Source organism: Uloborus diversus, chromosome 2 (assembly GCF_026930045.1).
Source record: "Uloborus diversus isolate 005 chromosome 2, Udiv.v.3.1, whole genome shotgun sequence".
NCBI classification, from domain to species: domain Eukaryota; kingdom Metazoa; phylum Arthropoda; class Arachnida; order Araneae; family Uloboridae; genus Uloborus; species Uloborus diversus.
This window is the reverse complement of record NC_072732.1, coordinates 189,707,486-189,722,592: the sequence shown is the minus strand read 5'-3', so window position 1 is coordinate 189,722,592 and position 15,107 is coordinate 189,707,486. Positions and strand designations below refer to the sequence as shown.

At 34.5% G+C, this 15,107-nt stretch overlaps 1 protein-coding gene across 2 annotated transcripts in view; it reads right to left on the bottom strand.

Moving 5' to 3' along the window:
- Nucleotides 1–1,308: 1,308 nt before the first annotated feature.
- LOC129217579 (elongation of very long chain fatty acids protein 7-like) overlaps nucleotides 1,309–15,107 on the bottom strand; it is a 37,541-nt gene continuing 23,742 nt past the window's right edge. Inside the window, exons 6-8 of one of the 2 annotated variants that reach the window (XM_054851905.1) lie at nucleotides 14,245–14,350; nucleotides 12,536–12,672; nucleotides 1,309–1,656 (exon numbers count right to left, since the gene is read on the bottom strand). In XM_054851905.1, the coding sequence (XP_054707880.1) occupies nucleotides 1,390–1,656; nucleotides 12,536–12,672; nucleotides 14,245–14,350 (510 nt within the window). In that variant the 3' untranslated portion in view covers nucleotides 1,309–1,389. Of the gene's footprint in view, nucleotides 1,657–4,341; nucleotides 4,617–12,535; nucleotides 12,673–14,244; nucleotides 14,351–15,107 lie in introns of those variants that run through there. The other variant, XM_054851906.1, reaches the window with a different exon arrangement.

The window sequence follows — 15,107 nt, the reverse complement described above, 5'->3', positions numbered from 1 at the left end:
TATTGCACAACACATTAGTGTTTATAGGCACATGTGCCAATTACAGGAGACTAGCAAAACTGAAGCACCACTAACTGGCATCTATCATTACTTCAAAAAGAGACAAAAAGTATATTTCTACCCACTAAAAGTAACACCTTTCAACTGAACAAAACTTTTGACAACGAAAATTTAAAATATATTTTAAGACAGATTTTAATGGATTGATCCGCATGCATCCGTTAAGCCAGAGAAGAAGCTTTTTAAACAAAACTGGCTGAATTGACACAAGCCACAATTGTTTCTCTTTCCTATGCACTGCTACCATTTAGTAACATTAATTGAAGTTTGTACATTCAGTTGGTATATAGCCATCTACTTTAAAAAGATTGGATACGAGTCTTATTTCAGGACATTTGTGTTGGAAGTGCCAATCACTGGTGAACTGCCAATTACTGGGGGTGTTACCCTACTGCCCTCTTAGTTAGAAATAGCCGGTTGGGCATCGAGGGGTAAGAAAACATTGAAATCATCACTATTAAATAAATCTTTTGAACTGATTGGCATTTAAAATATTTAATTTAATTCCTACATCCCAATAATTGTCCTCCTGTAAGTAGATTTGCGAATCAAAAGTACTCGTAGGCAAAATGTCTTGCAATTAACTGCTGCTTGACGAAGAGGTTTGTTGATAAATGATCTGTTGAAAAACGATCTTTCTATGAAAAAAGCGTTTTAAATGGTTGTGTTACCGGATGCAATCCTTTACTAAAATGCTTTTGCAATGATCGATACTTATACGTTAATGGTTCAGAAGGGAAATGCTGCTTCGTAAAGAAGAAACTTAGCATTTCTAGTTGATGAATGAAATGACATCCCTCCCACAAAAAAACTGATTTATGAATGTAAACAAATCTTAATCAAACTCAATTTCTGGAAAGAGGTTTTCGACATAACTGGTAAAATACGCAAATGGCAAAAGTAATGGTCTTTCTGGGAAATGATTTGATAATCTTTCAAATGAAAATTGGTTAGAAAACTGTGGGTTTGTAGAAAATATTTATTGGTAAAAAAATAGCAACCAAATGGTTCTTCAGATTTTTCAGAAAATATTTATGTGTTTTGTGCTTCTTGAGGAACGAAGTTTTCGCTTTGGGGAATCATTAAAACGTGATCTTTTCATTGCGATTTGTCAACAAAAGGTCTCTTAAACGAATGTCTTTAACTAATTAACCTAAAAAAAATCGTCAATAAAAAAAATTGATAAAGAAATGAAACTGCTTATAAAGTTTTGATTTATCTAGTGTATTAAAAATATCAGATGTCTGAACTTCATTATTTAAGTTCTATTTCATCTTTAGAAAATGGTTTATTTTTTCCTACGAAAAATACAAGAATCATCTCCAAGCATCAGACATGGTCCTTCCTTAAGTTGGCAAAGAACTCTAAGTTGTCCATCCAATCCGAAACAAAAGAAGAGTCGTTTTCTGAAATATGTTTGCCTCTAGGCTTGTTTTTACTTCCCTTTTTGGCATAAGTTCGTGTGTAGAAGTTATAAAAAAGAATTAAAAACAGCATGGCGAAGAACATGTCGGAGTAAAGGTTGCGGTTCGAGCTTGTGCACCTGCTCAATGTGCTGCCAAAGAAGCCAAGAATGAGAATGACGGCGAACTGTGTCTGAAAAAGAATTTAAAATGATAATATTCGATCAACCACACATATTCAAGTAACATCGGGTAAAGTGGTTTCTCCTTTAGAAGCTAGTTCCCCCCCCCCCATTGTTTCTTAAACTTCAAAATGCAGAAGGCTTTCCGATAGTTGAATTGAACCTTGTTATTGATTATTTTTGTCATCGGACTCAAATATCGTCAAATCTACATTTGGTGATTTTTGAAGCAAACTTGGAGTGTTTAGCAAATCATTTGGTGACATGTCTTTTCCCGATAATTCCTTTCTCACTTACTCAACGTTGGAAAACGTGAGTGTCTAAGTACACTGCCGTGGTCAGGTAAACGGCAGTATCTGCAAAAATGAGTTTATGAAATATTTGAAGGGAAAAAAACGCGTTTTGGATTCAATACTATGAATAGGGAAATGTTGTGATTGGACGTTTTTTTCACTCCTTTTTACTCAGAATGTTCTAACTCCTCCCTTTATTTTTGTTGTAGAAACATATATCAGATGCAGTTGAGTTCAAAAATACAAACTTTACTTTGGGCACAACCTTAGTCTCGATATTTACAAACAAGGAATGATTGTAATAATTATTTATAATAATATTTTTGTGGTAAAAATTCTTTATGTTGATATATTTTTGTGTCTTTATGTTTCGTTCGTGAACTGTTCTTTACCAGGAAAACCAAGACGACACAAATAGTATAAAATAAAATAATCTAAATAAGTAGAAATTGAAAGAGCATAGTTTAATTTTTTTTTTGATTGCATAAAATATTTAATCTTTTGCCTCAGTTATCGCAATATGAGGTCTTAAAGTGCCGAAATTTTAATAAAAGTCGCCAAGTTTATCGAATTTCGGCGAGAAATGAATGAGACCTTTCACACGCTTTACAGAGAGAGATCTTACTACATGCAGACGCTGGTCACTTGTTACCTCCTCTTTCTCGCCTTTCTTTATAGGAAGCGACTTTTTAAGTTTTAAGCCGACTTTAAGACCTTATATCTCGATAACAGGGGTACAAGGGCCAATTAGGAGTTAAAAAAGTGTCTCAACGTGTTCTTTCGATTACTACCAATTTATTTATTTTTTCATTATTACACTGTCTGTATGGTTCCTTGGTCAGATTGAACCAACTCTTTTGTGTCTGATTCTCTCCTCAAAATTTTTTATTGATCATGTGAAAAACTTCTACAGCCGCCAGTGAATTTCATCAACCACAACGCAACACCTGTGGTTGATTTTATAGATATTATTTCAAAACAAGAAGTGAAATTGTTTAATCATTAGTTATTAGATAGCATCTTTTCACTATCGCTTTATCGAAATGGTTGATCATTTTTTGAGTAAAATATTTCCAGAAAATGAGTTTTAAAGCAAAGAGAAAAAAAGTAAGAATTTTCATTCCTTTCTCTTCTCACATGATGTAGTGTTTTACTCATGTCGATTTATCTTGTTTTCACCTTAAGATTTTCACACAACACAACACTTAAATTCGTGATCTTAAAAAAAAAAAAATACTACTTATATAATTCTTCACAGAACTTCGTTCAGGATAAATGGCTCACGTTCTGTTACTTAGCGGTTCGACGATAAACACAATTTTAAAGCATTAGAAATAAGAAGTTTTGTGATATGAAGCTGCAAAATAAGTTAATTTCAACAGTGCTTGTTAGAAGACACTGCTCAAGTCTTGTGCTAATATCGCACACTGGCGAGTGGCACATCTCATTTTTTTTTTTTTTTTTTTTTTAATGTAATACTTATTGATTTTAAACTTGAATTTAATACTCTTTCTTGCTACACTACTGGCACAAGTTAGTTTTCATGAGTGGTGTGTTGGCACAAAAACGGTGTTCTCATATGGCATACTCAACACATTATTGGAACAGCTTAGTGCGGAAAAATTGTAAATTATGCCGTTTAGAAAAGTCTAAAATTTTAGAACGGTCAGATAATACTTTTTGCTTTCAATGGCTAGATGAAACTTCAGGATTTTTGAAAACATTCAATTTTTGCTTATTGTTCTCTAGAACCATAAAGATCAATGGCGCTAAATGGTTGTGTTGTTGAATCGTCTAGACAATCGTGAAACATTAAACTGATCGTGGACATTTCTTGCTTCCGACGATCAGCTAACTATTTTAAATAAAGGTTTTTTTGAGACAAAATATCTTTCTGTTTATTATTCTTGTTTTTTAAACGGCATTCTAGATGTCGTATTATTGATAAACAATTACTTCTCCCCCTTAAGCAACATTAGTACCACAATGAAAAGAATTTCATTATTCTCGTTTCTCGCCCTTTTTCGTGTTGCAACCCCCTTAAGAGCAGAAAATCTGTTTAGATATGCACCAATGGTTGGTTTGTTGGGAAAGTTTAGGGTAGACCTTAATGTACAGCTACCACGTGCAGCACGAAACAAATTTCGTGCTACATCGAAGTTAGGATATAAGATTAAAAGTTACAAAAGAAAGTATACTATTGAAAGTTTTAACTGAAAGAAACTTATAGATTATCATCATTCTGGTGTGAACTAGTTTTGATGAAGTGTCGCATTTTAGGTACTCTGTCACGTTGAATGTTTGTTTATTCTCCATTGTATAATGCTCAACTTCATTGAATTTAAGTTGAAAACATAGCTTTAAACTAAAATCACTTTAATTATTTTAATCATTTCGTTGGGTGTTTAAAAAATACTTTATTAACTACATTACAAATTATATTGTCTTTTTAGCTTCTCAACAAGAACGTGCAAACCACTTTTCGAAGGTGTTTTTGCACTTCCCTTGTCGTTTGCACTCTTCTTGTCTTTCGTGTAGCTTTTAGTGTAGAAGTTATAGAACAGTGCCAAAATGATGGCAGTGAAAAAGAAATCGAAATATTCTGCATATGCTTCCGAGTTGCAACCATGCATCCGGTTCGCGAAGAGGGCCAAGATAAGTATCAGGACGAATTGCGTCTGGAAAAAGGAGAAATAAAAACGTAACTAACTTGTTGTTATAGAAAAAGCATCAAATTTAGTTTTTAAATTGACAATTGTTACGTTTTTTCAAATTTTTGAGATGTGCCACTATTGTTGCCGGTGCGTAATATATATATATATATATATATATATATATATATATATATATATATATATATATAATAAAAACTGAGTACCATAATATAGTAATAAGATTAAAAAAATGCCCAAACCAACATTTAAATTCACAATTAAGCTTATAAAAAGCTTTTGTTTCCAAACTCATTCTTGAAATTCGAAAACTATTATACATGTATTTGTTTTTCTTTGAGTTCTAACCACTAGTTTCAGTTGGTAGCTGGTGTCAATTTTGAAATGTTAATAGTCATAGTTTATGACATGTGGTTAATAGTTTTAACATTAAAACACTAATTTCGTTTGTTATTAATAGTATTTACGGTAAGGTTAAATATCTGTTCAATTTTTTTCTTAGTTTTGACTGTAAACTTGATCAAAGTATGTGTTTCTCTAGTAATTCTAGTTTTTTCCTATTTCAAATTTGATTTTGTTGATTAAAAAAAAAGCTTTTTACTGCACTGTATATATATCGACTGTTTGTAGAAAGTATTATGCATCAATACAGCCAAAATGTTGAGAAAGGACAATTTTTACCTTATTTGCCCCTTATTTTAGCCTTTTTGTGGTTTATCCTCGATTTTTATGTGCTTGGAACTTGTTGTGCCACCCAATTCCGCGGATAATCGGGAGTTAATGTATGTTCCCTAAACAAATCCACAGTTTACGACGGATCTCGATCAAATTTGGCAGGAAGGTACTTGGGAAGTAACGTGGAGGGGGGGGGGGGGGAGAGGGTGGTTCAAACGCCAAATCGGCACCGAACCGTTTGAATTTTAATTTTAGAACCTGAAAAAAGCATTATATGGCTCTTTCTACCCGAAATAATTATCCGATTTTCCTAAATTTAGTTTCATTCGAAAGTCCGCGAAAAATATCCCCGAAGTAAATTTACTTCCTTCGAATTTCAAGGGGAAAAAACGGGGATGTACGATCACCAGGAGAAAAATTACAAGCATTTTTAAGAATTGGAAAATCAAATCGGGGATTATCGTCTGCCACGAACTCAGTTTTAATTAGCGTGAATATAATCATTGAGAAAAAAAATCTGTTGCCAGTTTTTTTCTCGAATGTGAATAAATAAAATTCTTGCTTTTGCTTTGAGGTAAAAAGTTCCCCTTTTGATTATTTTCTGATAATTTATTGTTTTTTTTCTTTTTGTTCTGCCAACAGAAGATTATCAAGGATTTTAGTTGTATCAATGGAGAGTTTCATTAAATATATTTTAGACTTTTTGATTTCCCGTCAACGTTATTTAAGAATAATTACGGGAAATTTTACAGTATTTTTTGGGGGGTTTTCCCTGCAATTAATATCTCAGTCAATGAAGGTAAAAAAATAGACTTTGTCGCAACTAATTTAGGGAAAGCTGAATTTTTGCAGGATGTTAGCAAATAAAGTATACACTAAAAAAATAAAGTCCCGATCCCCCCCTCTTGCTTCCCCCCCCCGAAACATTGCAAGAGCAGTACTATGTTTATACGCTTTTCGTGTCACAACTAATTAGGGGAAAGCTGAATTTTGGCAGGATGTTAGTACATAAAGTATACACTAAAAAAAAAAAAAAAACCCCACAAAGTCCCCCCCCCTCTTGCTCCGAAACACTGCAAGAGCAGTACTATAATTATACTTTTTTCGTGTCGCAACTAATTAAGAAAAAGCTGAATTTTGGCAGGACGTTAGTAAATAAAGAAAACACTAAAAAACACGAAGTCCCGACCCCTACCCCTCTTGCTTTCCTCCCCACCCTCTCCGAAACACTTATACCATCAAGAGCAGTACTATGATTATACGCTTTTCTTTTCGCAACTAATTAAGATAAAGCTAAGTTTTTGCACGCTGTTAGTACATAAAGTGTACACTAAAACCTTGACAGTCCCGACCCCCAACCCCTCTTGCTACTCTCCCCCCCCCTCCATCCGAAACATTGCACACTGATCAGTTCAGTACTATGATTATACGCATAACGGTTGAAAATTTATGATGTTACCGGAATGTTCCTTTTTTTATTTCATTCCTAACAATATTGTAAATCAGTGGTGCCTAACCTAAGGCCGAGGTGCCGTATCCGGCCCACGAAGCTGATCCGTGTTGCCCGTTGTTTTGTGAAATCTTACAACTCGAAGAGCACGATTAATGACAATGTTGCAAATTGTTAGCTAAAATAAAAATGGGTTTTTGAAAACATTGTTGGGGACCACTGTTATACACAAATTCTGAAACATACACTTTTTATGTGGATAGCTCAGTTTCACCATTTTACCAACTTAATCATTTGCAGAATACTCACAACAAAAACCAAAAAGTAACTTTAATAAATTAATAGCTTTTTATCATTACGTCTTGGAAAGAAATGAAACAAAATTTACAGATAACATGATAATAATTTTCTTGAAATGGATCAACAATGTAATGACGTTCACTTAAAGTTTTTACTACCATAATGCAATTATTTGTTACAAAAGTTTATTATTCGTTTGTGTCGGCGATAGCCTACAAAATAATGTTAATGCTTGGCTAACTATTTAAGCTTTAAATAAATCAGGAACAGTATATTTTAACTGAGATTATTTTCTCGCAGCAGATATTATTAACGTTTAATATTACTTTTGGTTATTATTTTTAAGTCTTATTTTAGGGGCCATCTTCTAATATTTTGTTGGTTTGGTCCGAAATATTGTTGCAGTGCATTCCACTACAGTGTCCACACATAGACGAGCAATTGAACCTAGCTTTACAACAGATACAGTTTGAAACACATAATGTTTTCAATTGCAAGATATTAATTGGAGAAGTTCATTTGAAGCAGAGGTAATCTTCATGAACTTAGAAATCAGTCTATTGCATGAAGTATAATGCCAACCCCACTCTTCTGGGGGACGTTTAAAACCTAACCAAGTTTGCATCTGGTGTTTACCCTAAAAATTCTGGTGGAAACCTTAAAAAGATGTTGACGAGTGACGTCTGAAGTTGGTGGAAGTATTGATAAATCAAAAGTGGACTTAAGGGACATTTTTGCGATTACTTGCTTTTCAAAAACGTTTACTCAAACTTGGTTAGGTTTTAAATTTCCAGCAGAAGAATGGGTTTGAAAATATATTTCAAGCAACAGACTGATTCCTAAGATCATGATAATGACCTCTGCTCCGAGTGAAATTCTCCTACTCATATTTTGCAACTGTAAAACATAGTATTACAAACTGTAGCTGTCGTAAAACTGGGTTCGATTGTACGTCTATGTGTGAACACTGTAGTGGAATGCATTGTGACAATATTTCAGATCAAGCCAACGAACTGTTTGATGACTCCTTATAAAAATAATTGCAATTATAATAACTTGATGCCTTTTTTTTTTAAATGCAACCTGGTTTTCAGAAACTAGTTGCAACATAGTCCTCGAGTTGTAACATTTCGCGAAACAACGGTTCACACTGATCAGTTTCATGGGCCGGATGTGACCCGTGGGTCGTAGGTTGGGCACCAAAGGTTTATAATATTGTAAGAAGTGAAATAAAAAAGGGGAGGAATACTCCAGTATCATCATTAGTTTTTGAGCTGTAAGCGTATAATCATAATACTGCTTTTGCAATGTTTCGGACGGGACGACGGGGGGGGGGGGGGGGAAGGAAGCAATAGGGGTAGGGACTTTGTGTTTTTTTAGTGTATACTTTGTATACTAACATCTTGGGGAAAAAAAATCAGCTTTACCCTATTTAGTTGGGACACGAAAAGCGTATAATCATAGTACTGCTCTTGCAATGTTTCGGAAGGGAGGGGGGAGAAAGAGGGGTTGGTGTCGGGACTTTGTCTTATTTTAGTGTATACTTTTTGTACTAACATCTTGAAAAACATCTGCTTTCCCCAAAAGTAGTTGCGACACGAAAACCGCATAATCATAGTACTGCTCTTGCAATGTTTCAGAGGGGGTGGGGATGAAAGCAATAGGGGTTTGGGATCGAGACTTTGTACTTTTTTAAAGAATACATTACGTACTAACATCCTGCAAAAATTCAGCTTTCTCTTAATTAGTTGCGACACGAAAAGCGTACAATCATAGTACTGTTTTTGCAGTGTTTCGGAGGGGATGAGGGGGGGGGGGAGAAAGAGTGGTGGGAGTCGGGACTTTATACTTTTTTAAAGAATACATTATGTACTAACATCTTGCCAAAACTCAGCAGCTTTCTCTTAAGTAGTTGCAACCAGGGCTGTGGAGTCGGAGTCGGAGTCGGAGTCGAAGAGTCGGAGTCGGACTGATTTTGGAATAAAGGAGTCGGAGTCGGAGTCGTTGGAAAACATGCCGACTCCGACTCCGACTCCGGGCTTCTTTTTTTCTTTCCTTTTCACTGACTCTCCTTGCATTTTTTAAAAATTGATTACCAATTGGTTCGATTACATGTATAAAAAGATACTAATGAGAAAATATCTGCCATTATGGCAATCAGCTAGCTTGAATGCTTACCGAACTTTCTGTAGCCGTCCCCTAGTTAGCTTGCTTTTTAACTTAACTAATAGCAACTGTCAGCAAACGGTTTTGTTGCCTAACATTTTCAAGTAATCACTTTCAAATAAAAATAGAAATATAGTGTTTTGTTCGATCTCAGTTATAAAATAGTTAAAGAAACGTAACAAATTAGTAAGTCGAGGCCCGTAGCTAAGGTTGAAATTTTTAAGGGTGATCGGCAAATTCAAAGAAGTTCTGGCGCGAAAGCACGAATCCATAAGATCCGATCAAATAATCTATGTTTTTTTCTTTATTAAAACTATTTCTATAAGCTTGGTTCTCACTAAAAAGTATGGAACAAAATAAGTAAAAAATTTCTTGATTACAACACTCAAGAATTTCAGTTAATCTTAAAATCTTCATGTTTAGGTTAATTCTAAAGCAGCCAATAAAATTTAAATTAAAAATTTAGCGAAGATGAAATATAGGTATAGTAAAAGCTATTCGTACAAATTTGTATACCGCCGCGTTTTGTGTAAAATTAGCTCCTGACGCATATGTGCCCAATTTTCGTTGAAATTTTATTGATGAAATATAATTTAAAATATATTCGTGAAAATTTTCAGAATTAAAGTCATTATATTTTTTATAAACTCTGAAATTAACTTTGGGTGTCATCTACTAGATGGATATCACCAGGGGCAAACCACTCCCTCTCAAGAACTTGGATTTAGAAAAAAAGTTTTTTTTCTCTCAAGTTACAGCTTTCAAAAATTGAAAGCACACGATTTGATCAATATATATTTGTTAAACATTAAAGGGGGGCAAATTACAGATAATCATTTTCAAAATTTTTAAAAGGGATTTTTAAGTCATCTCACTTTTTAACTCGTAACTATTGGAAAGTTTGATTTTTAAATTGAATTTCTAACGTTGTATGACGTCTTGGGTTTACAATAAAAAACAAAATGCTAAATTTTCATAAAAAGGAATTAATATTTCAATCTCTGTTAAGAGGTTTTCCCCCTTCCCTTGAATGGAGAGAGGGAGTTTAAAAAATACAATTAAAAAAAATTTAAAAAAAATCCGGAGTCGGAGTCGGAGTTGGAATCGGAGTCGGGCGTTTCAAAATCCAGGAGTCGGAGTCGGGGTCGGAGTCGGCCATTTTCCTTCCGACTCCGCAGCCCTGGTTGCAACACGAAAAGCGTATAATCATAGTACTGCTCTTGCAATGTTTCGGAAGGGAGGGGGGAGAGAGAGGGGTGCGGGTCGGGACTTTATCTTATTTTAGTGTATACTTTTTGTACTAACATCTTGAAAAACATCTGCTTTCCCCAACTTAGTTGCGACACGAAAAGCGCATAATCATAGTACTGCTCTTGCAATGTTTCAGAGGGGGTGGGGATGAAAGCAATAGGGGTTTGGGATCGAGACTTTGTACTTTTTTAAAGAATACATTACGTACTCACATCCTGCAAAAATTCAGCTTTCTCTTAATTAGTTGCGACACGAAAAGCGTACTATCATAGTACTGTTTTTGCAGTGTTTCGGAGGGGATGGGGGGGGGGGGAGAAAGAGTGGTGGGAGTCGGGACTTTGTACTTTTTAAAAGAATACATTATGTACTAACATCCTGCCAAAACTCAGCAACTTTCTCTTAAGTAGTTGCAACACGAAAAGCGTATAATCATAGTACTGCTCTTGCAATGTTTCGGAAGGGAGGGGGGAGAAAGAGGGGTTGGGGTCAGGACTTTGTCTTATTTTAGTGTATACTTTTTGTACTAACATCTTGAAAAACATCTGCTTTCCCCAAATTAGTTGCGACACGAAAAGCGCATAATCATAGTACTGCTCTTGCAATGTTTCAGAGAAGGTGGGGATGAAAGCAATAGGGGTTTGGGATCGAGATTTTGTACTTTTTTAAAGAATACATTACGTACTAACATCCTGCAAAAATTCAGCTTTCTCTTAATTAGTTGCGACAGGGAAAGCGTACAATCATAGTACTGTTTTTGCAGTGTTTCGGAGGGGATGAGGGGGGGGGGAGAAAGAGTGGTGGGAGTCGGGACTTTGTACTTTTTTAAAGAATACATTATGTACTAACATCCTGCCGAAACTCAGCAGCTTTCTCTTAAGTAGTTGCAACACGAAAAGCGTATAATCATAGTACTTCTCTTGCAATGTTTTGGAGAAGGTGGGGGGTGGGGGAAGCAGGAGGGGTCAGGATCGGGACTTTATATTTTTTTAGTGTATACTTTATGTACTAACAACCTGCAAAAATTTAGCTTTCCCTAAATTAGTTGCGACACGAAACCTTTATTGACTGGATTAGAAGCATAATTGTTGAACACGCGTCACTTGACATAACCTTTATTTTCGAGGTAGGCCGTGCAAAGCTGAGCGTCGTAGCTAGTTTGTAATTAAAAAGCAAGTCTTTAAAAATAATAAAAACTTTGTCTGCGGAAAATTTTCATTTTTAATGATGCTTGATTATCAAGGCGAGTTTTACTCAATGGAAGGAAAAGATGCAAAGCTTTTTTTAAAAATGTTATACTCCCTCCTTCAGAAACTAGTTGCTACATTCGAATATTTATGTAATTATTGATCCTGATAATTTCGAGAATTTGTTTGAACGTTTGATTTCAGGGTTTTATACTGAAATCTATGGATGCTATCCAGTGGATATGATAAATGTCATACTCCCTCTTTCAGAAACTAGTTGCGACATTTGAATATTTATGTAATTATTGATAATGATAATTCCGTGATTTTTTTGGTTTAAACGCTAGATTTCAGGGCGCTATACTGTCCATGAACAATATTTCCTTACCAAGCAATCCCTAATTAAATCAGTACCAAATCAGTATCAGAAATACCGGAGAATTCGCATTCTTAAGTCCCGTTTCATTTTTCAAAGATTCTACTACCACCGGTATAGGAGAAAGAGCAGTTTGCTTTCAAATGTTCAAGATTCATTATCTGAAAGGTAGTTATTTGTGATTACTGGTGGAAGAGTCCTTGTGAAATGAAGCGTGGCTTAATCCTGGATTTTGCAACTAATTGGGTACTCATTTAAGGAGGGAAGGAGCGAATGCTTAGAAAGTACATGTTGATTGATAGTATAGCACCCTGAATTTTCTTTAAAAAAAATGTTTAAACAAATTATTAAAATCATCAGTATCAATATTTAGAACAACAATATTCTAATGTTGCATAAAACAAAAAATTCAAATGTGGACAAAATTTTTGACCTAAATGTAACGACTAATTTGAGACAGAGAGAGTATTTTTTTCAATACAAGCTTCTGAAATTTCTGTTAACTACCCATTAAAATACTCACCATTTGAAGTCTGGTTAAATGCTCCTTCCACCACAAGTATTTCTGTACTTGAGGGCCGATGGCAGCCAACCCGTAATATGTGTACATTATAGCATGAACAGTGGAATTTATATAGATGAGAATAACTCTGAAGCCCCCTGAAAGAAAACCGTTATAAGTTTTTGTAACAAATATTTTCCAAAACATTATTTTCCAAAAATTCAACACATAACAATAGTTTGGTAAAAGGCTCTGTAAAGCTTTTGATGTCATTTTAGCGAACAGGAGGATCTGTTTGTGGAAAGTTAGATTCAGATTTAGTAACAGCATCAGCAAACTCGTTACCCGCAACACCACAGAAACTAGTACGTTTTTCATAACATGAGTATTATACAAGTACTTTAATCTTAAACAATTTTTTTATAATGCCACGTAAGGAATTTAACGAACAAAAATTATTTAAAAATAAATATATTTAGTGTAAGGACACCAGTAATATACAGGGGTCCAGTAACAGAGAGTCATAAGTTTCAATTTAAATAATAAGCCGGATAAAAACTGATATTGCTGTGCCCATGAATACGGCAAAACCATCTAGTCAGGCAAAACCATCTAGTCACTAGTGATATCAGAGTGAATTTTCTGAGCCAGTTTGCATTTACAAGGCAGTGGTGGAAGGTTATGAACAGCTACCACGACGTCAGCCGGTGTTTCATGTTCATTTGAATTTAACGAGGCTTTAGTTCTAAAACTAAAGAAATTTTACATATTTTGAAGAGAAAAAGAAAATTTTGTCCATTACTTATCCTCTCCGTATCCTCTCTGTTACTGGATATCATCAGATTCATCGGCGTCTGTTATTTGTGTCGGATCTTTTTTCGAGATTGAGCAAATAAAAATAGAATTAACTCGTTCAGAGGATCCATAAGCAGCCAAACATTAGTTGAGATGTAGTTGCATGAGAGAAAATTAGTTTAGAAAGTCTAAATACATAAAAGGCTCAGAAAATTGAGTTAACCTGAGAGTGATGTCTTAAGCATGTCTGTTACCGGTGCCGTTACCCTAACTTATATTACAGAAATCTTTTTTGAATTTTATATTTTGTCTATTTCAAATTAACCAGTAAATACTGGTCTAACCAAAATGGGGGTGATTGTACATTAAAAATATTTTTACTTCTCCCTTCTTTATTTTCTCTTTTAAATTTATGCTCTCTTAGAATTTGGCTCTGATCGAACCAATTCCTACGGACATAGTGTTATAAAATTCGAATATTTATGCACTTGCCACCAACATTTTAGATTTCATGCTCAATATCTAAGCCTCTTTGATATGACTATTCTCGTCAGAAGTAACTTCCGATTCAAAAAAAAAGAAAAGAAAGAGACATTGAGAACGTTTTAAATTATCTTACAGATTAATGTAACAAATAAATAATTAACTACAGTTGACTCTCTGTTTAACGACTTTCAAGGGACCACAAAAAATCCTCCTTAAGTAGAAAACATCCTTAAGTAGAATGCTTTTAACACTACAGTGGACCATCTGGGACTGTGAAAAGACGTCGTTATATAGAGAAAGTCGTTAAATAGAGCGTCGTTAAACAGAGAGCCAAATGTATTATAGAATCAAATATTTAAGCTAAATAATTTTCTATTATAATAATACGAATCAACTATTTATAGAGAAAAAAAAGGAAAATAAATGAGTATTTCAAAGTCAATACTCACTCGTTTCTGTTCTCAAGCCACTCCAGAATAGCAGAGGCAAGACCCCGTGATGAATAACATGAAGATTTGTGACCAAATGATATTTTTTCCGAAGAACGAAAAATATCTGAAATAGCAAGACCAAATACATTTTATGTTCTTCATCATAACCAAATACCTGAAGATGATAAATGTTGATATATGGTTATGTAATTTAAAGGATTTAATACACGAGCAAGAAATATGACTTGTAATAACAGTTCAAATGTATAAAGATTAGTATAAGAACTGGCGGCACTTGGAATTCCATCCAGTCTTTAATTCTGTGTTTCACTATGTCAAGAAATGATTAACAATGGAGCCAGTGCGACCCCAAAATGGTAAGTAAAAACATTAATGTTTAAGTTTAATGTGTACTTATATCGATTTTTATGCACAATATGCATAAAGAAAACATAAACTAATTTCGTGTTGAGTTTATAAAGAGGAGCTGGCCATGATAGTCTTTTGGCGGTCATTAAGAATTTTTCTCTGTAATTATTCGCAGAGCATTAACGCGTCCATGATCACTTGCGTCATTTCCACGATAGAATCTTCCTTCACTAACAAATCAGAAAGATCATTTCTATTGTCTAGGAATGGCTCAAAATTTTCAATGTGAACGTTTTTGGTTGTGTGTCACCGAAGTCGGTACCCTCGTTGGTTTTGGCCTCCTTTGTCACTCTTAAATGCTATTCTTCCAGTGAGTTCTGAACTGTGTGAGTTTAATAACTTTAATTCTGGAAAGAGCTCTGGAACCAATCGCATGAAATGTCTCTAGAGGCCCAAGTTCGGTTATTAGCACACCAAAATGCAGTTTATTACGTGTAATCTGCAATCTTTAG